Here is a 24,851-nt window from a genome sequence, read left to right as displayed (position 1 = left end):
GACAAACTGCAGATGTTGGAAATCTGGAACAACAGAAACTGCTGGAGCAACTCAGGTCTGGCAAAATCTTTAGTGAGGGAAACCGAGTTAATGTTTTGAGCCCATTGCCCCTTCTCCAGAATAGTTCCAGTTAACTCTGCATCTCCCTCCACAGATGCTGATAGACCTGCTAGGTTTCTCCAGCAATTTCTGCTGCTGTTGAAACAGTGCTGTTTAATATTATAAAGTTGATCAGTAGTCTTTCAAATTTAAAATAAAAATTTGTAAGGTTGTGGGAATGTTCTCTGTGATTAGGGAGCCCATAGTATGCACAAAACAGCTGCTGATGCTTCTGGGTAGCATCAAATGAGGTTATTAAAAAAAAATTTGTCGTATTCTTCACATTGTTGCCTTCATGCAAGGCTCATAAATTTGATATCCTTCGCGTAAAAGAGAAAATGCTAGGAGCATGATTCAGAGACATGAGCTAGCTCCTCCTCGTTCAACTTTCTCAGTCAGTTTGTTGCTAAAAGATCAGAGAGTATTTGATACAGAATTGCTTTTATACTAAGGTTTAGCATTGAGATATCTTTCAAGAGTATGTGAGACTTTACTGTGCGAGTTTGAGAATAAGTGCTCCTTGAGGAGAGGTGAAATTAGAGATCCAGTTACCCTTGGTGAAATGTACGTAAAACCTGTTGATAGCTAAATAATGTTCGGCAGATCAGTTCAGACGGAATCTTTAGGCTGTACCTTTGGTGAAGCAAAGTACTGAGAATTATGAACATAAAGGGGGAAAAAGCAAACTTACTCTGTTGGTGCCCAGCACAAAATGATTATTGTTCAAGAATGATGGTCCTTTCAAGCTCAAATTTCAGACTGGTTTCTAGGCAAAAGTTGCAGTCATGACAATTGAAGCAAGAAATATGCCAGAAGTTCCTTTACTGTTGGAGTCAATGAATGTGCCAACACTTGATGAACTGGTATGTTTTAGCTTTACAGTTGTGTCTGCCTATGATTTTCATTTATCAGTTGTGCCACCATGGAGTTATGTCAAGTTAGGGACCATATGCTTCTTTGATTGAGGAGGAAAAAAAAAATAAGCTCATTGAGCTTGGCATCTTAGGAACCTGCAATGCTGTGGTCTTCAGTGAGAGAAATTGCGGCTGGAGTTGCTGCGTTAGTGTGGCATCATGTAAATAATGCTGTACATATTTGAAATTAAAGGTTTTTAAAACTCCTACTTCAGACAGTGTCTATTAGTGTGGGGTCTTTGTGCTTTTTCAGTTCTAAGCTCAGCTTCCTACTCCACAGCCACCCCATCACTGAAGACTTTTTTTCAACTGTGATATCAATTAGCTTTTATCTGTTCACTGCTGAAACTCTTATCTACAACCACCCTTTGATATATTCCCTTGTGGAAAAAAAATGTCATGAATAGGTTCAGAGGCTATGAATGCTCAAGTCAATGTGTAAAGATCTGTTGAAAAATGACAGCCCTTTTTTTCCTCTTGAAACCAAGTATCCTAGTTTTCAATGTTTCAGCTGAAGGAAACAGTGTTACATCATCCACCTTGTCAGAATGAGTACGGTTCAATTAACTCACTTTCCTTCTCACCTCCAGAGAATATTGGCCCATTCTGCTTAATATTTCTAAATGAGACAAGCTGTCATCCCAGGAATCGATCTAATGAACCATCATTGCACAGGCACTTGCATCCTTCCTCCGGTAAAGACCGAAATTGTGCACAGCATTGTAGCCGTAACCTCATCAGAGCCCTGCATAGTTGCACCAAGACTTCCTTACCCTTGCAGTCCAATCCTTTCTTGATAAACGTTCAAGTACTGTGTTCTTGATGAATTGCTCACTGTAACTGTATGTTAACTTTCTGATTTGTGTACAAGGCAACACAGTTCCTCTGAATACCAGCATTTGCTTTTCTTTCACTTTGGAAGAGCAAAATTTTAAATCTTACAATTGAGTTGAGAATTTTGAACTGGTACACATTAATGTTCATTTGCTAGTTTCTTGCCTAATTACTTAACTACTCTATATCAACGTGGAGCTTCTTTGCAGCTTCTTCACAGCTTAGCTCTCAACCACCTAGCTCCTATATTATCAATAGCAAACCTAGATATATCACATTCATTCCATCTCTAAATCATGGATGTAGATTTTAAGCAGCTGCTCCAAATATTTTACACCTAGCCATCTTAAATAATTCCTAGTTTATACCTACTGTTAACTGACCATGAAGCAATCCAGTTAATAACATGACTGACTATTTTATAAATCTGAACCCTGTTTTACAACTTCCTGCAAATATTGATTATCTCCCCTTTCCCTCCATCAATCCTGCTAGTTAGATCTTCAAAAATTCTGAAATTTGCAGAACACAACCTGCTTCATGACTCTATTGGCTATCCATTCATATTGTGATTCATGTTACAGACCAGACCAGACCAGACCAAACCAAACCGGCTAGACTCTAACAGTTATCTGATTTAATGGCAAATGTAAGACACTGCATTCCAGATATGGTTCGCTTGGTCAAACTACTAGGCTTCAAACAAAACAGACTTTTATTCTTAGACCACAATTAACATTCAAACAAAAAAGACGAATTGACGTAACGTAAACTCTATTGAAATAATTAACAAAATAATATTTTATTTAACTACTAATCGACAGATATAATAGCGTCCCATATACACAACCTTGGTAAATTCAGCAAAACAGACTTCCTCACTTGCTATCTCTTCCAATCCAAGAGAACGAACACTAACCATGAATCTCGCAGCAGAGACATCTTAAGCTTTTGCAGCAGCAGAGAAAGAGCTGCATCTAGCAGCTTCACTCCAAAATCCCAACTTCAACAACTCAAATCCTCGGTCTGTGTGATCCACCCACTCATGCTTCTTTTGACTAATTTTAAAAGAACCCAAAGCTATTTACTCTGCTTTCCATGGAGCAGTAACCTCGGCACCAGATTTACAACACCCATCATCAAAAGAAACAGGACAGAATAACTTCCTCTTAAAGGCATATATTTTCACATTTATCAAATGCTCTGTTCCATATCCTTAATAGTAAATGCTAGCATTTTCTCTAAGTATCAAGCGTATTCGCTATTGTTTGTTTGTTTGTTTGTTTGTTTTTGTTCTCTCCACGAAGCAACTGTTGGCATGTTATTCAGTTACTGTCATATCCACTGGGAGTGTTCCAGAATCTGTGGACATTGTGGAAAATCATCCAATGCATCCACTTCCTCTTGAAGCCCTAAGTGTAAGCTGTCAAGTCTGGGTGTTTGTTTTTTTTTGGATTAGTTGCATTAATTTCCGTGGTACCTTCACTTAAGTTCCAATACTCATGAGACCTTTTACCAGTGCTTAAAATCCTTTAAATCTTCAATTTGTCACTGCTGTTAGCAATATTGTTGACTAATGGTAATGCAATAATATTGTTGATTCCCATGCAGTAAGGCTGTGCCTCTTTACCCGTGGAGGTTTTATTCTTCAAGGACATGTATATTTGTTGAATGAATTGCCTGTTTTAATGTTTGTCACTGTTTACCTACAGTCATATTTTTAGCAAATATTCCAATGTACATCTGTCAATCCACCCTTCTGTGTTTGACTGTTTAAAATTTAAGATCATAGTTTCAGACTTTACTGCGTCACTTTCAATATTATGAAATACTCTCCTGTTATGATCAATCTTCCCCAGATGATCCTTTATTATGAGGCTATTAATTGACCGTCTCTTGCACAATCCATGATCTAAAATGACCCATTCTGTAGTTGGTTTCATGTTTGTTGTTTCTTAAAAAAAAGCTGAATGCATTTCAAGATCTTTTCCAGCAATTTATCCTTGTAAATTTGGTTTGCCCAGTTTACGAGACTTAAAGTGCCCTATGATAATTGCATTACCCCTGTTACAGGCTATGATTACTTCTTAGTGGGACAATTCCCGCTAGTGTTCACACTCGCTCTCCCTCCTCCTTCCATCACTCCTGAGCCTTGATCCTCTCCTTTTCCTCCAGATAATGACAATCTTGGCTTGCACTCTTCCTTTAAGTTTACTTTTTGTCTGCCATGGTAACATACTAACGTGTTCCTTTGCCCATGAGTAGTATAAAAATACAGGTTTTCTCATTCTTTGTGGATCAAGTTTCTCCCTCTAGCAATCAAATTTGTCTAATAAGCTCTACTTAGTTGGCTTGGGATTCTTATGAACATCGACTTTTTTTTATTATTATTTGAATTTGGGAGATTGCTAAGTCTGTATTTAATTTCCTCGTAATGTTTTTGGAGATGAGTTTCTGGAATTTTAACCTGGCAAAGAATAAGGAATTGCAAACTGTGGTCAAATCAGAATTGTATGAGACTTGGAGAGAAAGCTTTTTTAGTTAATAGATTTCTCATGATGTTGCTATTTTTGTCTTTCTCAGTAATAGAGGTTGGAGGTCTGTAAGCTGTTGCTTAAGCAAGTTAAGTGTATATCAAATCTATTGAAAATGATTAAGTGAAAATGCCATCAGGTTAAGATTTTATAGAATGAAACTCTGTGCTCAACAGGAGAGCAACATGCCACTTGATGATTTGCTGGCACTTTATGGGTGTGAACCTCCAGTGATAGAAAATGAAAATCCAGGGAGTTCGCCAAGTGAGCTCGCTGATGAGTTACCTGACATGACTCTCGATAAGGCAAGTTTAGTAACACCCATCTTTTTGTGTTGATGCATGAAGATTTCATGAAATTTTTAATCAAGGTGTGCAATATGATTGACTGGTAAATGAAATTCCTTTTTATCTGAACCAAATAGGAGGAAATAGCAAAGGACCTACTTTCAGGTGACGATGAAGAAACACAATCTTCTGCTGATGACTTGACCCCATCTGTTACTTCTCATGAAACAACAGATTTATTTCCCCGGCACTTGAGATGTAAGTTTATGGATTAAAAACGAAACCTTGATTAAAAAACACCTTGGGGCTAGAGTGGAACTTTCAGAAGTTGCGGTTTTAAAAAAAACATTCTCATTAAGTAAGTTTTGAGGTGTGTTGCTAGGAATAGATAAGGATTTGACATGCTAAGTTGCAAAATAAAATTGTCACTAAGTGGGCAAACTAAGAAACTAACCTTTGTTTCCCTTTCATCAAGCCTAATATTTAATGTTTATCTTGTAATTAATAGGTATTTTAAAAATATACTAAGGAAATTTGGTTTGAATTTTACTTGAGTACAAAATTATGTCTGGCTTAAGTGGCATTGTGCACTGACGTAGAAAAATAACTGACAGGTCTCTCAACCTGCCGGCTAGCCATTGGCTTAACTTGGCCAGTGGATATCTTTTTGTCATTTTCCACAAGGATCATATAATGAAACTACTGAGGCTAAACCTTCAATTCTAGCAAAAATATTTTTGGTTTTCAGGAGGCTTAGAGTACCACACCAGTACAATGCTTGCAAGTGTAACTTTATTTCCACATCAGATTCATATACATTTTTGGATACATTATTTTGAATTGTGCAGGTACCCACCTCTACTTGGTATGGGCTGTTTGCTAAGGAACTTGGGCAGAAGTTGATGATTTGGGTCTTTGGAGACTGTAAAGGGATTTTGAGATTATTAATTCATGTGTTTCTGATCTTGACTATGTTACCAGTGTATTTTTCGGTTATTTCACTAATTTTCCGCAAGTGGCAGTTGTTTGTTTTAAAACTGATATAATTGAATTATTGTTACGCAAAAATATTAAGGGATATGGGCCAAAGCCAAGTATATGGAGTTGGGTCACATATTAGCCATGATCATCTTGGGGTTGAATGACATACTCTGGTTTATTTATTCCAGAGATTCTATGTTGGAAAAGAATGTTTTTATAATTTATGTTTTTGATGTTAGCAGTAAGTTTTGTAAGTTTTCTAAACAGCCACACACAATCTCTGATTTAAGACATATCTCCAGCATGATACTTCATGAAGCGGCTATCCTGACAGTAATTCAAAACTTATAATTTGTTGCCAGTTAGTAAATGAATATGTGCCTTTGCATTGTGTAGTTGCATTCTCAAAAACATGTCGGACGTAGTTTCAGTGCCACATTCTGTCTGTTGACGGAGAATGTAATGATATCTAAATGGAATTGGAAGCACAATCTCTTCAGGTTGATGCAACCTAGGAGTTGTCAGTTCACAACGTAGTATTGTAAAGTTTTCAGTTTTGGTTTTTTAAGATTACAGCATTGATTGAAATATGTGGGAGCTTCCATTATATTTTTGGTGCAAGCATAAATATCAAGAACAGTGTGTGTATAGCCCCTTGACATCATGGGCTATGATTGAGTTACTTATTTCTCTTTGTGAGCCAACAGTGATGAAACACTTTGTAGACTTATGTTGAAAATCATTAGTTTCTCCAAATGCAATTCAGAAATGATTTTGTTGGATCAATAAACTGAAGTACTTTTTTTGCCAGTTGTCATGAACTTGCAAACAACTTCCAGACTGGGATACAACATTGAAATTGGGGATCGAGACTTCTCTGGATTGATTTGAGTATTTGACTAGATTGTGATTACTCAGCGTTTAAATTTGTCTGTGATAACTTGTGGGAAGAATAAATCAAGTACAGACTTGAGATAAATGAGAATTTTATTTCCAATAAATTTCAATTTCAGTAATGGGGAAATCAAAACTCAACATTCAGTATTATATAATCATTTGATAATGCAGAACTTGAATATTGCTGAGAAAAGACACATTGTTGTCTTGCACTTAGGAGAACATTCTGCAAGAAAACAAGTTCAAGGGTTAAGCCAATACTTATGCTGCATGAGAGAAGAGTGCTGATTGAGCCATAGTCATAGTTATACAGCACTCTTTGATCCAACTTGTCCGCACCGGCCAGAAATCGTAAACTGATCAAGTCACATTTGCCAAAGGCCCCTATCCCTCTAAGCCCTTCCTATTCATCTACCCATCCAGAAGCCTTTTAAATGTTGTAATTGTATCCTCGTCCACCATCACCTCTGGCAGTTCGTTTGATATATGTGCCACCCTCTGTGTGAAGAAGTTGCCCCTCAGGTCCCTTTTAAGCCATTCCCCTCTCACCTTAAATCTATGCCTTCTAATTTTGGATTCCTCTACCCTGGGGAAAAAAAACACCTTGGCTACTCACCCTAACCTTGCCCCTCATGATGTTATAGACCTCTATAAGATCACCTCCCCTCAGCCTCCGATGCTCAAGGGGAAAAATGCCCCAGCATAGTCAGTCTTTCCCTATACATAAAACCCTCCAATCCCAGCAACATCCTTGAAAATCTTTTTTGTACCCTTTCCAGTTTAACAACACTCTGTTTCTATAGAAGGGTTACCAGAATTCTACACAGTACTCTTAAAAATTGCTTCACCAATGTTGTGTACAACCAGGGCATGACTTTCCAACTCCTATACTGAATATTTTGACCAATTAAGGCAAGTATGCCAAATGTTGTCTTCGCCACCCTGTGTACTTGTGATTCCACTTTGAAGGAACTATGCACTTGGCCTCCCAGGTCTCTTTGTTCAGCAACACTCCTCATGGCCCTAGCATTATCTGTGCAAGTCCTGCTTTGGTTTGTCTTTTCAAAATGCAACGCGTCACTTTTATCTAAATTGAACGCCCATCTGATCGATGCCCTCTTGTATTCTGAGGTAACCTTCTACACTGTCCACTCCACCACCTAGTTTGGTGTCATGTGCAGACTTACTAACCATACCTCGCATATTCACAGCCAAATCATTTATAGAAATGACGAAAAGCAACGGACCCACCACTGATGCTTGTGGCACGGGTATGGTTACAGGCCTTAAGTCTGGAAAAAGAACTCTGTACCACTACCCTCTGTCTCTACCTTCAAGCCAATTTTGAACATAGTTGGCTAGCTCTCTCTGGATTAATTGTGATCTGACCTTGCTAACCAGTCTACCATGCAGAACTTTATCAGACACCTTGCTGAAGTCCGTATGGACAATGTCTACCACACTGCCCTCATCAATCTTGTCATCTCCCCAAAACGATTCACGCCAGTGATTGAGATATGATTTCCTACGCACAAAACCATGTTGACTATCCCTAATCAATCCTTGTTTTTCCAAATGCATATAAATCCTGCCCCTCGGAATCCCCACCAACAGCCACCACTGAAGTCAAGCTCGCTGGTCAATAGTTCCCTCGCTTTTTCTTACCACCTTTCTTAAAAAATGGCACCACATTAGTCATCCTCCAGTCTTCTGGCCCCTTGTCCGTGGCTGTTGGTGATACAAATATCTCAGCAATCTCTTCCCTAGCTTCCTGCAAAGTTGTGGGATGCGCTGATCGGATCCTGGGGATTTTTTGAATTACTGCTATTGCGTGTACCAAGGTATAGTGAAAAGTGTTGTCTTACGTGCTTTACAGGCAGATCATACTTAGACACCAGTCCATTGGGTAACAGAACAGAGTGCAGGATGAAATATTACAGCTGCCGAGAAGGAGCGGAGAGAGATGAACACTAAAGAGATCCATTCAAAATTCTAATAACAGCGGAGAAGAAGCTGATCTTGAAGCTGTTTGTAATATATCTACTTTAATGCGTGGAAAGACCTCCAGCACCTTCTGTTTTGTAATATGGACACTTTTCAAGATTGTTTGACGCATAAATTTTAATTGTTAAGAGTAGTTGCCGTGGAGAATCAAAACTGGTCAGTGTATTGCTCTGAGAAATTAGTCAAAGTTTGATTTGAAGTAGGCACAGTTTTGCAAGTGTGGGCTGGTTGGGTACATCAGTATCTAAGATTTAGATGTTATTCTGCAATTGGACAAGATTTCCCAGATAATCCTGAATGTGTAAGGAATTACGGTGACAACCAATTTAGGATTGTCATTTGGGCTCAGAGTGTATTGCTAACTTGTGTGTAACGAAAGCATATATATTAATTATTGTGGCCCTATTTTTTGCAGACATAAAAAATCTGTTGATGTTGTTTGCCTGCTTCAACTCAACAAACTGGAAGACAACTGTTCACTGGTTTATTTTTCAGGGCAATGCTTTGATCATTCAGTCAATCTGCCTGGTTTAAATTTAACAAAGTCTGACTGTATTTAAACTATGAACCACCATTTATTGGTGCAATCTCCATGACAACACCTCCACCAATCAGCGTGCACTTGCTATCCCATCAATACCATCTTCTCATGCAGTTTCAATAATGGTTTTCTCCTTGAATTTCTATTCTTGCACAATGTCTTGAGCGCAAGACAGTTTGGACAAAGTGTCTATTTTTCAGCAATACATTAAGATTATTTTTAAAACTCAAATCTGATATCCTAGGTGGTAGTTTCTTTGATCAAACAATTTCTAAGTAGGCTATAAAAGTAATTCATTCTTACTCATACTGTGGAAGTATCTTTCTTTCCAGTGACGAGCATAACTGTTTAAAATGCCTTTTTAGTTGGGCTACAATTCCACTTTATTTCCCTTTCCTCAGTCATTGAAAGACTTTACCCTTCATCTGATGTATCGTAACATTTCCCCCAGCAGCGTAAACCTAGCCACTATTTTCTCACATGGTTGAGCTCTGTGTTCTCTTGTTTTCCAGCTTGGAAAGATCATTGATCTTCAAGCAAGTTGTCTGCTGGTTTAAAACATTGCACAAAATGTAATGGCATCTTCGTGGTGGCAGCTGGCCACTTCAGGTTCTTGCAGTTATGTTTGAAGCACAACATGGCTTGTGCGCTATATGATTGGACGTCTCCTCCCGCACCAGACGGGAGAGTCTTCATCAATCCTCCAAGAAAAGAGTCACTGCAGGAGTGAGGTCTGGGAGCCAGGTAAGTTGGCCCCCACCAGAAACCTGCTCCACAGGTCCCAAAAAGTATGGTCCTTCTCAGGTCACCCCTCCTGCTGTGGCTCAGCTTACTTTAGTGATGGCTTGTCTGAGGAGTCAGTCAGTCTGGTGCCAAGTATGCTTGGTGCCAGGATGTCACCTTTTTATTGTTAAACCTACCCCATCCGACCCCTTTTGTTGAGAGCAGGTCTCAGTCAACAAGACAGTCTGGGATGTGCAAGCAGTTGGTCAGCTACCAACACTTAACTGCCCCACTTCTGCTGGTTGAATTCTATATAGTGAGACAAGTTGATGTTGACAAATGCTCCATTGCTGATGAACATTTTTTTCTTGAAAAATAACGTGCCTGTGTGATTAAATTATGTGGTTCCTCAAAAATAACCTTAACAGGTGGCACTTGATCTCATAGTGCCAAAGACGGAGCTAGCTCATGCTGACTTTTCGTCAAATGCTCCTTTATTTGAGAATGAGCCACATGGTACTTGGAAGTGAAACTTCACCCATGATGGGGTGCTGTTTAAATACTCTTTCTAGTCTTTCTCCATCACCTTAACCAGTTTACCCTACTTGGGATCAAAGGAGACAAGAAATCCTCATGTGATGCCTTCAGTTTGTTCTTCTTCCCACACTCCAGAATCTTGGTTGTCCACCAGAGTGGGTGAGAATATTGCCATTTTTGTGCTGTTGTCCCTATTAAGCCTCTGATGGTGCGAAGGAAATCTGGTTTGCTTATGTTGAAAAAAGGTTTTTGCATCCAATCTTGCATGTTAAGCTTTGTCTGGACATTAGTCCAGTTCTTCATTGGTTGTTTTGATGGTTGGCTGATATTTTTCTTGTGTATGCCAGTTTATGTGGAGGAAGCTTGTGAGTTTTCACATGAGAAGAATAACTTCTGAAATATTTTTCTCTCAGCATCAACTCTCACCTCAAATTATACTTTTTGTTTTGTGTTGCAACACTTTGATTTTTGATTATTAACTTAGCAGGGTTCCCCCTCAAGTTGCAGCAGGACCCCCGATTATACACATTTTCATACTAAATTGTGGGGTTTCTAACAGGCTACAGAGAAATCTGAATTAATTTTTATTTTGTGTCATGCCATATCTGACATTTCTGTGCTGCTAGAAAGCAATCATTAACTGGTGTAAAATAACTTGTAATGATTGCTATAAAATTGTAACCAAAGAAAATTTACACATGCATGTTGATCACTGGGTTATAAAGGAAATTTAATCCCTTCGATTCCTATGTTTGTGCATGTGTCTTTTTGGGTGAAGAGCCGTAAAATTTATTTTGCTCTTCAAAGGCAATTGCAACAGCTTTCTGGAAATTAATGTGTTTGAGGACTATCAGGTGGTATAGATCATGTGATATGCAGAGCAGAAAGTTCAACTCCAATCAACAAGCACTTTTAAGCACAAACTTACAAGAAGCCCCTCTGGCAGCACTCCACATTTTTTTTAGTTGTTTGCTAAATAATTCTTATGAATTATGTTTTTATAAGTGGCCAGGATCTCAGCAAAGTTTTATGTATTCTTGGTGTGATGATTGATTGGCTTACTTGTGAATTAGCTGGATGCAAAATTCTTTCAGTCCTCCATTTAAGATCTTCTCTGTTGGTCATCTGGAGACCAATTACTTGTGTTCTATTGGAGGTATAGCCAGGTGTCACCTTGAGTCTTGAGGTGAAGAATCAAAAAGTGCGTGCACTTCTGATTCATGTTTCAACCACCCCTCCCCACCCCCATCAAAACCATCAACCTGATAATGGTTGCGTTCATGTCCGGTTAGCATACTGAAGTATAATAGGGTGTGAGCGCCTGCGGTCTTTCTGAAATTGCAATTTCTTGCAGCTTTAAGCAAGAATCTACTTCCAATACTCTGCTCAAGGAGGAAATTAGCTTGGACGTTAAGCAACTGTAGCACTTGGTAATTTGATCTATATCTATGCTGATTTTACTTATTCACTGCAGGGTTATCATCTTCAGAATCACATCTGGACCAACCAGATTTTCTTTAACAGTTAATATAATGCAATACATTGCTTATTAGCCACCCCTCTCGTGGAAACTGGTCACTTGGTTACAGTGATTTGTGGTCGTGAGGTAGTTTCTGTTCTGGAATATCTTAAATATTTGCTCAGCTTGATCTGTTGTGTATTTTACAAACCCATCTTTTATAAAGTTTAATTAGGATCCATTTCCCAATATTTTCTAAAGACTATTTGTGTTGACATTCATTTACAAAGGAAAAGTTAATTAGTACAGAGATGTTAAATTCATTTAATTAAGAAGATCGCTATTTTTGAGTGGAAAACTTCTGATGGTCTTAATTTTGATAGACACTCTTCGCAGTTCAGCAGTGTGCCTCATCACCGCTTCCGGGGGTGCTGTTTAGTGGTAGACATCAAATGGTGGTCTAGTTAGTGATGCCAATACCCTGTGAACACACAAATTTGAAAAAGTTAATGAACCCCAAATAATTTAATATGAAGGCTTAACCTTGATAAACGACTTTTTTTTTAAGTCAAGCGGACTTTTAAATGTCAAGTAGTCAGTTCTTAATCTATTAGTCCACGATCATGTGAAGTGAAAGAACAACCTGGATTTCACTGCAGGAATGGCAGAAGAGCAATTTTTCTTGAATTCAAGTACTTCATGAAACTAGACAGTTTATATCATATGAAATTATCTAGTATTGTCTGTTATATAACACTGTCAGAGTTCAGCTATCTCTTCTCACCTGGCTATCTGTTGAGGTGCTGCATGAAAGAGTCTTCATAATTGTTTGCGTGCAGTGTTTTGACTTGGAAGTATTTTGGCTTTGGCTTTTGTTCAGGTAAGCATGTCTTCTTGTTTAGAAGTCTGACACAGCAGACACCAGTGATGCAAGCTGGACGCTGAAAAGCAAGAAAGCTAAGCAGTTTGCTCCCGGTAGTAGTTAATGTTTAACATTGAGATATTGCTCCTCTTGTAGTTGGTTGCATTCAGACGAATGCGAGAAAAAAAGTGATCCAGCCGTTATAGCAAGTTTGGTGCTGTCTTTGTATTCCTTTGTTTCTTGTTGAATCTGGAAACTGTTTAATCATTCAGCAGTAGATGAGATCTATCCCAAGTGTTCGAATTATTAAGTGTGATTTTATTGCTGGATTGAGGTTTTTAAGTTGTATGAACATACCCCTTGGCTATAATCGGATATCAATGAGGAAAACTTGGCTTACCAAAGGTCAACTGGTAAAATTCTCTGATTTTGTCCCTGTTGCCAGAAAGGGAAGCTTTTATTTGGTTTAAAAGAAGTAATTTTAGTAATTTAGAGACTTCATTCGAGTAAATCTCAAATTTGTGCAAAAATGGCCTTGTTAACAGGAACAAAATAACTCCGGTGAAGGAAAAGTAGGCTTGTTGAGTTTTCTGATTTTTCTTCACAATCATTGTGATCCTGCACAGCTGCTCCTTTTGTCACTTTTGGTGGAAATTGTACTTTACCTGGTATGGAGAGAGATTGGTACTGTTCAAATGGTTGTAGAGCACTGTATTCCCGAATTACAAATTAATTTTAACTATACATTTGAGAAGGTGCCATGCAGCATTGAGATGCTTTTGTGCATCGAGGGGCACTTATTGCTTCTGACTACGGTTCTAGCCCTACTTGGATCAAAAGCAGGAATGTCTGAAAACTGCACTTTTCTCCTTTCTGCAATGATGTCCTTTTCGGTGATAGAAGTAGGGTGAAAGACATACCCATAAGTATGATTTTACGGTAATGATTCAGAGTGGTTGCAATAAAATGTATGTGTAAAATTGGCACACAAAACTGGGACTACTCTAATAGCCTGACAAATAAGATGGTTAACAGTATTCAGAAAATGAGAATGATGTCACTGAATGGCTTCCAAGATATTTGGCATCTAATCCATTTACTGTGAGGGCGAATTGTACATGGTTTACATTTAATTCCTACAGGTAAGATTGGTTATTAAGAAGAAATTTGATCCTGTATTTTTAAAGTGTCTATTAAGGCTTTTCAAAATCTTTGACAAATTAAGGCATGGTCATGTGTTACTTAAAGTTACTCGTGTAGGATGTTTCCTTTTGAGTTAGAAGTGCAAAGCCTATAAACGCGCCCAAGGTTTTCTTCCAGATGTGTAACTGTTTTGTGTCCTTCAAAATTAGGCAAAATACATCTTCATTGTCATAAATTATTCAAAATCTCATAATTGAACAAGGTAAATATTTCTCAAACAGTTCCTGTTAACTTGAACCTTTATTATTCATTGGGATGATGATGTTGCTGGCTAGGCCAGCCTTTCCTGCCCATCCCTAATTGCCCAAAAGGCTGTTAGGTGTCAACCACATTGCTGAGAGTCTGGAGTCACATGCAGGCCAGACTAGATAAAGGTGGCAATTTTCTCTCCCAAAGGGCGTTAGTGAACCAGATGGGGTTTATTTTGACAATCGACAATGGATTCGTGATCATTAGACTCTTAATTGCAGAGTTTTATTGAATTCAAATTTCATCTGAAGTAGAATTGGAACCCAGGTCCCCAGAACATTAACTGGGTCTTTGAATTAATGGTTCAGTGATAACACTGCTAGGCCATCATCTCCCTATTGAGCCATTAACATTATAAACATAAACAACTTTTATAGTTGTCCAGAATGGTCAAGCTGTAATTGCATCCTATGATCAGTTGTGTTGCTGCTGCTACTGTTGCAAAAGTATAATTGAAGTGTCAATTATATAGAATTTATCTTGTAAATATTTGTGGAATTTATAGTGGAAATATAAAAATAATTAAAAACTGATTTGCATTGGGTTTAGTGGATCACCTAATCTCTGCTTTACCTGAGACTGTGCCTGGTGGTAACTGCTTTCTATAGCCCCATGGCAGTTTGACAAGGGAAAAGATAAATTGGATCAAAGCTGCTAGCTTTGATGGTGAATACTTTGGTTAAGGATTTGAGGAAATAGAAGTATGAGCAATGAAGAGCATTGCATTAATGCAGGAGGTTTCTAACCACAAGTGTCAAGTAGCTGCACCATCTTGGCTTCTTTCCAATGTCCCACCCCACAGATGTTAGTCTTTGGCTAATTTGATTTGCTCAGAGGTATTAAGATTTAGCTGAAGGTACTGGATACAGTAAAGGCTGTGGCCCCTAATCGTATCACTTTGTGCTGAAGGCTTGTGTTTCAGAGCAAGCCATGGCCCTAGCCAAACTGTTGCAGTAGACGTGTTATCGGTGTCTATCTGATAACATGGACAGTTGCCTCTGTGTGTTGTCCATTAGAAAGCAGGATCAATCTCATCCAGCCAATTACATTTCATCAGTCTGCTTTCAATCGTCGGCCAAATGAGGAAGATGACATTGAAAGTGCTATCAAATGGCACTTATTCAACAATAATCTGCTCGTCAGTGCACAGTTCCTGGCCTCATGGCAGCCTTGATCCAAATATAGACAAAAGCCTTCAGAGGTTAGGTTGGAGTGACTATCTTTGGCATCAAGGCAACACTTAATCCAGTGTAGTATCAAGAAATTTTAGTGGAATTCAAGTTGATTAGAACTAGGAAAATATCTCTACTTATGGGGAGGGGTTACAGTTAAGATTCCAATATAAGTTCAGAATTGGAGATGTTTGCTGGTGACTCGATGTTATCTGGCAGCATTACAGCTTGTCAGATAGTGAAGCGGTTAGTGCCCATATACAGGAAAACCTGAACATTGTTTAGTTTTGGGCTAGTAAATACAAGTAAAATTCATACCGCATAAGTGCCAGGCAATGTCCATCTCCAACAAAAGAAATTAGAACCATTTCTTATTGACATTCAATGGCCTTATCAACACAAACTCCCATTGATCAGAAACAACTGGCCTTACCATGTTCCTACAACAGCTACCAGAGCAGGTCAGAGGCTGAGAATGCTATGATGACTGAGGAATGAGTGATCAGGTGAGTCCAGGATTTTGACCCTGTGTCTTTGAAAGAATGGTGATATAATTCAAAGCCAGGCTGGTCATTGGCTTAGTGGGAAGCTTGCAGGTGGTGGCCTTATCCTTCTAGATGATACTGGTCCCAGATTTGGAAGCTGCAGACAGGAGCTTTCATGAATTTCTGTTAAGTATCTTGTGGCTGACCCACACTGTTGCCACTGTGTATTGATGATGGAAGGAGTGAATGTTGATGAAAATGCTGCCAATTAGGTGGACTCCTTTGTACCAAGTGGTGTCAAGCTTGAATATTGTTGGAGCTGCATTCCTGCAGGCAAGAGAGATGTACCCCGTCACCCTGCTGAATTGTACTTAATAGGTGGTGATCTGACTTTTGGGAAGTCCAGTTGAGTTACAACGGTATTCCTACCCTTTGACCTGCCCCTGTAGCTGCATTATTTAATTATGTAGCTAGTCCAATTCATTTACTGTTCAGTGGTAATCCCTGGATGTTGATAATGGGGGATTCAGCCATGGCAGTGCCTTTTAAATGTCAAAAATGAGTTGGTTAGATTCTCTCTTGTTGGATGTGATTCTTGGCTTGCATTTGTGTGGCATCAATGTTATTTGTCCTTTAACCTAAAACACTAGATATTGGTTTGCTGTGTCTGCACTGTCACTAGCTCAGACACCTGGAACATTAGTGCGTTTGTACCTAAATCTCTCCGATTGCAACAGTTCAAGACGGCTGTTTACCACTTGGGCAGTTTGTTGTGGGCAATATATGGTGGCCTTTCCAGCAATGATCTCACCATGGATCAACAAAAAAAATCCATTATTCGCATGCATTCTAGGTATTGTCTTTAGCTCTTGTGGTTGATTTGAATCTTCCTCAAGAAAAGAATTTCCTTCCATCTTGAGCATAATGAAAATATTCATTTTTATTAGCCATTTTCTGACAACTATCTTTAACTTTCTCATATCAAGCAAGCACCACCTTTGATGGTGATAAAGAATCTGAAGATGAAGAAGGACAAGATGATTGTGTACCACCTGAAGACTTAAAAAAGGTACTGTAAATTCAGCATTATTCAATCTGACCTCTAATAGTGTACTAAAAGTTAAAATCAGCAAGACCTCTTTGGTTGTACATCAGAAGGAGTAATAACTTTGTCCGATATAGTAAGAAAAAGTTTATTCAGCTTGATCGATTCTTTAGCTTTAGAGTTGAAATGAAATTTGTGTTATTTACATGAATACATGGGATGAATCAGAAACTAAATTGAACTCCCTGTGTGAATGTTTCTGAAGGTTAGTTCCTAAATCATGTTGTGATTTGTAAAGGCGATGCAATGGATTTTATTTAAATTATTTAAAAGAATTTGGGATCTCTGTACACATAATCAGTACAAGCTTGTTATTTATCCTCACAATGGTGGTCGTCTTAATAGTTTTTAAAAAAGTAAGGCAGCAAATGAAAAGCAGTAGTCTGTTCTGTTGATATACAATATCACGTTTTTCTGATGATTTGCTATCAAAGAAAGTCCAAAGCTTTCGAATCCAAAAACTGACTTAAAATTTTTTTTAGGCAAAACAATTCAGTGTAATTTTTTTTTTCTTTATTCATTCATGGGATGAGGGTGTCATTGGCTAGACAGTATTTATTGCCAGTCCCTAATTGCGCAGAGAGGGTAGTTCAGAGTCAACCACATTGCTGTGGATTTGGAGTCACATGTAGGTCAGAGCAGGTAAGAATGGTAATTATCCTTCCCTAAAGGATATTAGCAAACCAGGTGGCATTTTACGACAATTGAATTTGTGGCCATCATTAGACTCTTAATTCCAGATATTTTATTGAATTCAAATTCCTCCATATGCCATGGTGGGATTTGAACTTAGGTCCCCAGAACGTTGTCTGGGTATCTAGATTAACAGTCCAGCGATAATGCCAGTAGGCCTTCGCCTCCCACGCAAGTTAATGGGATATGAGTAATTCTTTATATAATCCCAAACATTGCATAACTTTTGAATCGTACAAATTTTGTAATAACAAAAATGCCATTTTTGAATGCCAAGAGCAGTGATGTGCATCCTGATTGCATAGAGGTAGTGACGAACATTTCTATTTCACGTCTCCCTACTTCCCACCTAAATGTGCTAACTTGTATTCAGACAGGATTCACAGCACTTGCTGGACCTTTGTTATCAATTTATAATAGATTTGATTTATGAGTTTCTTGATGCATGTCTTCCTGATTCTTCCTCAAAGTACCTAACTGATGTTGCTTCGTCTGGCATCCGTGCATCCAACAGGAGTCATGAGATAGGAAGATAGAGCGATGGCTGTGTTGCTTTCCTAAATAGTCTGGATGATGGCATCCCACTGTTGAATACCACTTCTATTCTGTTACGGCTGAGTTCTGACTCTGACTGGTGACCATGTTCTAAATTCAGATTTTAGAAAAGTCTAATTTGCTAGCAATGGAAACAACGATCATTTAAATGGTGCAGCACCTTCATTATCTCCGGGTGCTTTGAAGTACTTGATTCCCAGTGAAATTGATTGTGTAGTTTGAATTTGCTGCAGAGTAAAAAATACATACCTTGAGACAACCCTGTACGTTACTTGTGGGATAATACAAAAGAAAATTATAATTGTTACTGATCTTCCCTTAATAATTGTGAGATTTGCTGCTCGAGATCATAGGTTCGATAAATGATGAAACTATTACTTGAGTGCAATAAATTTAATGTTCATTTTAGTAATGAAATCTGTGCATCTTATTTAATAGATTCAGCTATTTACACAGTTTACTTTAGTATTGTGACTTTGAACTTCATCTGTGATTCTTATAGATGATTTGTCTGTTTCCACATATCATGTAGATTCACTCCCTGATTTCAACTCTTGTCACATGTAAAGTGATTTTATTTCCTGTGGATAGAACAGAAAACGAGTTTCAGTAGAACACAGTTCTCAAGTGGTGTGATTTTTATGTTTGTACTGCAGAGTGTTGGCTTTTGCCATTTATGTTTTAAGAAGCCACTGCAGATCCAAAATCTGTTGCAGTGTAACCTGATGGTGGGGGGATAAATTGAAAGGGAATCACAGTTACAAGTAAGATAGATGCAATTTTCAGAAGTTGAACCATGAGCAGTAGATAATCTGAATTAAAATGATTTAACATCTTTGTAGCAAATACCTAAGGAAGGTTGTTTTAAATTTACATTGTATTAAGCCACATTCTGTCTATTCACAATATTATTTTCTGAAAAGTAACTTTAGTTGGCTGCCTTCAGGTAATATTCAGTTGCTTTTATTTAGGAAATAATGGTGGGTTCGGCATATCAAGCTGAAATTCCATCCAGCTTGTGCAGATACGAAGATGGTGATCGAGGTAAGGCATGTGTTTGTGAATTAAGTCTGTCTTGAAATCAGTGCTAAAGGTAAATACTTGAGTGCTGCATACATTTTTTTTTCTTTTAATCACCATTATTTCTAGATCTCAGGGATATTTATTAGTGGTATGGAATGAATTGAGTGTATTAGATTAGTATCTGCTATGGACAATCCTTTTGTATTGAAATTAATGTCCATAAGTTGCACATTATGTCTATTTAATTCTTCTTGCCTCATCAAGGTATTGGCTCCTTGAGATGGTTTACAGAATATACATTGAGTATCCAATGAATGGATGTTGATTCTGGAAATAATTAACAGTGAAGATGTTCTGACTGATGCCAGGTCTCACTCATCGATTACTGATGTGCTCATTGAACTACTCTAGCTTCAGTCCTGGCCACGATTTGAATATTCTCATCTTGAGTTCGCGTTCCATCCATGGCATTGTTTTCATTATATTTTTAATCTTCTCCACATCAAAAATCTTCCTCAGAAATCTGCGTTCTGTCTATTCTGGCCGCTTGTCCATCCCCTACTGCCTTCCCATTATTATTGGCAGGCATGCTTTCCAGCTGCAAAAAGAAATTAAACCAAAGAAATGTGGATGCTGGAAATCATAAACAAAAACAGAAATTGCTTAGAAAACTCTGTAGGTCTGAGCATCTGTGCAGAGAAAGCAGAGTTAATGTTTAAGGTCCAGTGACACCTCTTCTTGCTTTCCAGCTTTTCTAGTATGTAGGTTCTGCAGTTCTCTCTCTCTCTCAACTTGTCTGCCTCATCCTTTCTTTGCTTTAAGATTCCCTCTTAAATTGCATGGCCAAGTTTTTGGTCACTTCACCCAGTGTCTCATTTAGCCTGATGTTAGCTTTTGTCTGATTGTCCTATGATATGCCTTTGTCCATTTTGGTATATGAAAGATGTAATAATCCATGTTGTCATATACCAAAGATATTCTACCAGTTTCTGGCAGTAAATTTTCATAATGTGAACAATATTCTTAATAAAATTTGATGGTATGTGAACTTCTGACAAAAAAAAATGAAATATTCTCAAATCGTTTCCATTTATGCAGAAGTCACAGGGTTGTAGTCATGGGTGACTTCAACTTCCCAAATATTGATTGGAGACATTTTAGTTGTAATAGTTTAGATGGAGCAGATTTTGTCCAGTGCGTTCAGGAAGTATTCCTGACGCAGTATGTAGATAGACTAACATGAGGAGAGGCCACTTTGGATTCGGTGCTTGGCAACGAACCAGGCCAAATGTTAGACCTGTTGGTAGGAGAGCATTTTGGCGGTAGCGATCATAACTCTGTTTCTTTCACGATAGTCATGGATAAGATAGGTACATACGGCAGGGTCAAGTTTATAATTGGAGGAAGGGTAATTACAATTCAGTTAGGCAAGAACTGGGTAACATAAATTGGGAATAGATGCTGTCAAGGAAGAGCACCACAGAAACGTGGAGATTGTTTAAGGAATGCAATACAGCATGTGCTCGATATATTTATCCCTAGCAGGCAGAGAAGATGCGGTTGAGTGAGGGAGCCATGGTTCTCGAGAGAGGTCGAACGACTGGTTAAGAGGAAGAAGGAGGCTTATGTAAGGTTTAGGAAAAGAGGAACGGAAGAGTCTCTAGAGGGATACAAGTTATCCAGGAAGGAGCTGAAGAAAGGGCTTAGGAGAGCTATAAGGGGGCATAAGAAAACCTTGGCGGATCGGATCAAGGAAAACTCCAAGGCTTTTTACACATATGTGCAGAACAAGAGAATTACCAGAGAAAGGGTAGGGCCGATCAAGGATTGTAAAGGGAATTTGTGCACCGAGCCTAAAGAGATAGGAGAGGTCCTTAATGAATACTTTACTTTTCTTCAGTGTTCACAACTGAGAGGGACCTAGTTGTAGAAGAGGACGTTGTGAAACAGGCAGGTAGGCTAGAGGAGGTTGATGTTAGTAAAGAAGATGTGCTAGGAATTCTGAGGAAGTTGAAGATAGATAAGCCCCCCCGGGCCTGATGGGATTTATCCAAGGATTCGATGGGACCCGAGGGACGAGATTGCAGGGCCTTTGGCGATGATCTTTTCGTCCTCATTGTCCACGGGTATAGTGCCGGAAGATTGGAAAGAGGCAAACGTCATTCCCTTGTTCAAAAAAGGGAACAGGGATAACCCTGGAAATTACAGACCAGTTAGTCTTATGTCATTGATGGGCAAATTATTGGAAAGGGCTCTGAGAGACAGGATTTATGATCACTTGGAAAGGCACAGTTTGATTCGTGATAGTCAGCATGGATTTGTGAGGGGTAGATCATGCCTCACAAACCTTATTGAATTCTTTGAAGAGGTGACCAAACACGTGGATGAAGGTGGAGCAGTGAGTGTGGTATACATGGATTTAAGTAAGGCGTTTGATAAGGTTCCCCATGGTAGGCTCATGCAGAAGATAAGAAGGCATGGGATAGGGGGAAATGTGGCAGATTGGATTCAGAATTGGCTGACCCTTAGAAGACAAAGGGTGGTAGTGGACGGAAAATATTCAACATGGTGCTCAGTTACGAGTGGTGTACCACTCTGGGTCCTCTTCTATTTGTGATTTTTGTAAATGATTTGGATGAAGGAGTGGAAGGGTGGATTAGCCAGTTCGCGGACGATACGAAGGTGCGTCATGTTGTGGATAGTGCGGAGGGCTGTTCTAGGTTCCAAAGGGACATTGATAGAATGCAGAGCTGGGCTGAGAAGTGGCAGATGGAGTTTAACCCTGAAAAGTGTGAGGTGATTCATTTTGGAAGGACAAACTTGAAAGCAGAATATAGGGTTAACAGAAAGACTTTTGGCACTGTGGAAGAGCAGAGGGATCTTGGGGTTCATGTTCACAGTTCCCTGAAAGCTGCCACCCTGGTGGATAGAGTTGTTAAGAAGGCGTATGATGTGTTAGCTTTCATTAATAGAGTGATTGAGTTCAAGAGCCGTGAAGTTATGCTCCAGCTGTACAAAAGCCTGGTTCGGCCACATCTGGAGTATTGTGTGCAGTTCTGGTCACCTCATTACAGGAAAGATGTGGAAGCGTTGGAAAAGGTGCAGAGGAGATTTACCAGATGTTGCCTGGAATGGAGGGAAGGCCTTACGAGGAAAGGTTGAGAGCGCTAGGGCTTTTCTCTTTAGAACGACGAAAGATGAAAGGTGACTTGATGGAGGTGTACAAAATGATCAGGGGTATAGATAGAGTAGACAGCCAGAGACTTTTTCCTCGGGTGGAGGTAGTTTTTACGAGGGGACATAGTTTTAAAGTGAAAGGAGGTAGATATCGGGGAGACGTCAGAGATAGTTTCTTTACTCAGAGAGTGGTAGGGGCGTGGAATGCATTGCCGGAGAGGGTAGTGGAGTCGGCCTCATTAGGGGCATTTAAGCGGCTATTAGGTATGCATATGGATGATAGTATAAGGTAGCGCTGGAGGTTAGATAGACCTTAGGTTTCGGGTAAAAGTTCGGCACAACCTCGTGGGCTGAAGGGCCTGTCCTGTGCTGTACTGTTCTATGTTCTAAGTTCATGTGGAAGAATCCTTTTTAATTCCTAGTTAAATACCACTCCCAAGAGGTATCATGAAAAATCCTTAATTTATTTCTCAAGACTTGTGAAACTCTGAAAGCTCTGTAGTTATCGAGTTACACAGCATGGAAACAGACCCTTTGGTCCAACTTGTCCATGCTGACCAGACATCCCAATCTGATCTCGTCTTATATCCCTCTAAACCCTTTCTATTCATGTACCCAGGCAGGTATGCTACTCAGCCTCTCCATATAACTCAAACCCTCCAGTCCAAGTGCAACATCCTTGTAAATCTTTTCCGTACCCTTTCCAGTTTAACAACATACTTTCTATAGAAGATGACCAGAATTATATGCAATATTCTTAAAAGTGGCCTCGCCAATGTCATGTGCAGCTGGAACATGACATTCCAGCTCCAATACTCAATGCACTGACCGATGAAGGCAAGTGTACCAAATATCGCTTTCATCACCATCAACCTGCAACTCCACTTTCAAGGAGCTACACACTTGCATCCCCAGGTCTCTTTGTTCAGCAACACTCTCCAGGGGCCTACCGTTAACGGTAAAAGTCCTTTTGCCTTTCCAAAATGCAATACATCAGATTTGTCTAAATGAGATTCAATCTACCACTCCTCGGCCTATTGGCCCACCTGATCAAGGTTCAGTTGTCCTCTGAGATAACCTTCTTCACTGTCCATTACACGACGTATTTTGGTGTCATCTGCCAACTTACTAACCATACCTCCTATGTACACATCCAAATCATTTATATAAATGATTAAAACTGGTGGACCCATCACAGAGTTTCTACAGATGTTCACGTGATCTCTGCCCAGAAAGGTGAGCAAGTGTGTTCAGTCAGGAGAAAGACACACAAAAATCAAAAATCTAAAATAAACCAGATAAAATACGCTAAGGTAAATTTATAGAAGCTAGATACTGGAGAAATACTTGCGTGCATTAAGTAAAAGCTGTTTAGAACTCTTACTAACTGGTTAACGCGTCTGCTCAATGTATTTTGTATTTTTTAATTACATGGGTTGAAAATATTTGTTGCACTAAAGCTAATTAGTAAGTTTATTCCGTTACTTTATTTCTAGTCTACGAAAATGAGGACCAATTACTTTGGACTCCCTATTTGCTCCCTGAAAGTACGGTAAAGGAGTTCTTGCATGAAGCAGCTAAAAGATCTGCAGATGAGAAAGGCATTGGTGGTATACCTGAAGGGACACATGTAAGGGACAATGAACAGGTGAATGTTTACTTGAATACAGATCTGATATATGACTGAATAAATTTCACTAGGGACTGTGTTGTTATTTTATTTTCCATAATGGGTTTTATAATCAATGCAGAGGTTTGGAAACTTTGTTTCTGGCTACAAGAAAAGATAGAAAAAAGAAAGGGATGGGAGCTATTGGATGGTTGTCAAAAGTAGTGATCAAAGATATTCTTATAACACTAAGAAGGAAATACGTACTCAATGGTAAAGAAGAAAATATAGTAGAATTAAAAAAAAACAGAAATGGATCTATTACACTTGAGGCATATATAGTGTAGTCCATCAAATAATGGAAAAAGGTAGAGGTGCATCAGAAAGATACAAAATTTACAAAGTGTTTAAATGAGATGCATTAATAATCTTTATAATATAAGTTCAGAAAATGTGTGAATGACACAGTAGGAGAAATTAATGAAATGTACACAAGATAATTCTTGATTGTTTCCAGCCCAAAGAGGAAGAAGCCGCAGCTGAATCTTTCACCTTTGGTTAAAGGGCAATTAACGATTAAACACAAAAATGCTCAGCTGGGGGAAGGCTCATTTCAGTGAGATGAAAGGATAAAACATCAAATGTGCAATTGTAAATTAAATGTTGGGAAGTGTATCAACTGTTCCATTTTGATAGGTAAACACAAAAGAAATGATACATTTTTAATTAGGATACAGGAACAGAAAAATCAGTGTCTCTTCATTGCTTTAAGGACAGGTGATGGCACTGTGGTATTGTGGCAAATCTAGCAATCCAGAGACCCAGGTAATATTCTGGGGAGGTAGTAGGAACTGCAGATGCTGGAGAATCTGAGATAACAAGGTGTAGAGCTGGATGAACACAGCAGG

The 24,851-nt window shown here is 38.8% G+C and overlaps 1 protein-coding gene across 2 annotated transcripts in view; it reads left to right on the top strand.

Annotated features, from left to right (window-relative positions):
• mier3a (mesoderm induction early response 1, family member 3 a) overlaps positions 1–24,851 on the top strand; it is a 51,350-nt gene that overhangs the window by 332 nt on the left and 26,167 nt on the right. The window contains exons 2-6 of one of the 2 annotated variants that reach the window (XM_048596245.1): positions 4,558–4,686; positions 4,806–4,926; positions 16,768–16,850; positions 19,106–19,178; positions 23,831–23,982. In XM_048596245.1, the coding sequence (XP_048452202.1) occupies positions 4,558–4,686; positions 4,806–4,926; positions 16,768–16,850; positions 19,106–19,178; positions 23,831–23,982 (558 nt within the window). Of the gene's footprint in view, positions 1–4,557; positions 4,687–4,805; positions 4,927–9,603; positions 9,836–16,767; positions 16,851–19,105; positions 19,179–23,830; positions 23,983–24,851 lie in introns of those variants that run through there. The other variant, XM_048596248.1, reaches the window with a different exon arrangement.

The sequence above is a fragment of the Rhincodon typus genome, chromosome 1 (genome assembly GCF_021869965.1).
Source record: "Rhincodon typus isolate 14 chromosome 1, sRhiTyp1.1, whole genome shotgun sequence".
Lineage (NCBI taxonomy): Eukaryota > Metazoa > Chordata > Chondrichthyes > Orectolobiformes > Rhincodontidae > Rhincodon > Rhincodon typus.
Note: the sequence above shows the minus strand (reverse complement) of the source record. Positions and strands in the feature narration are given on the sequence as shown.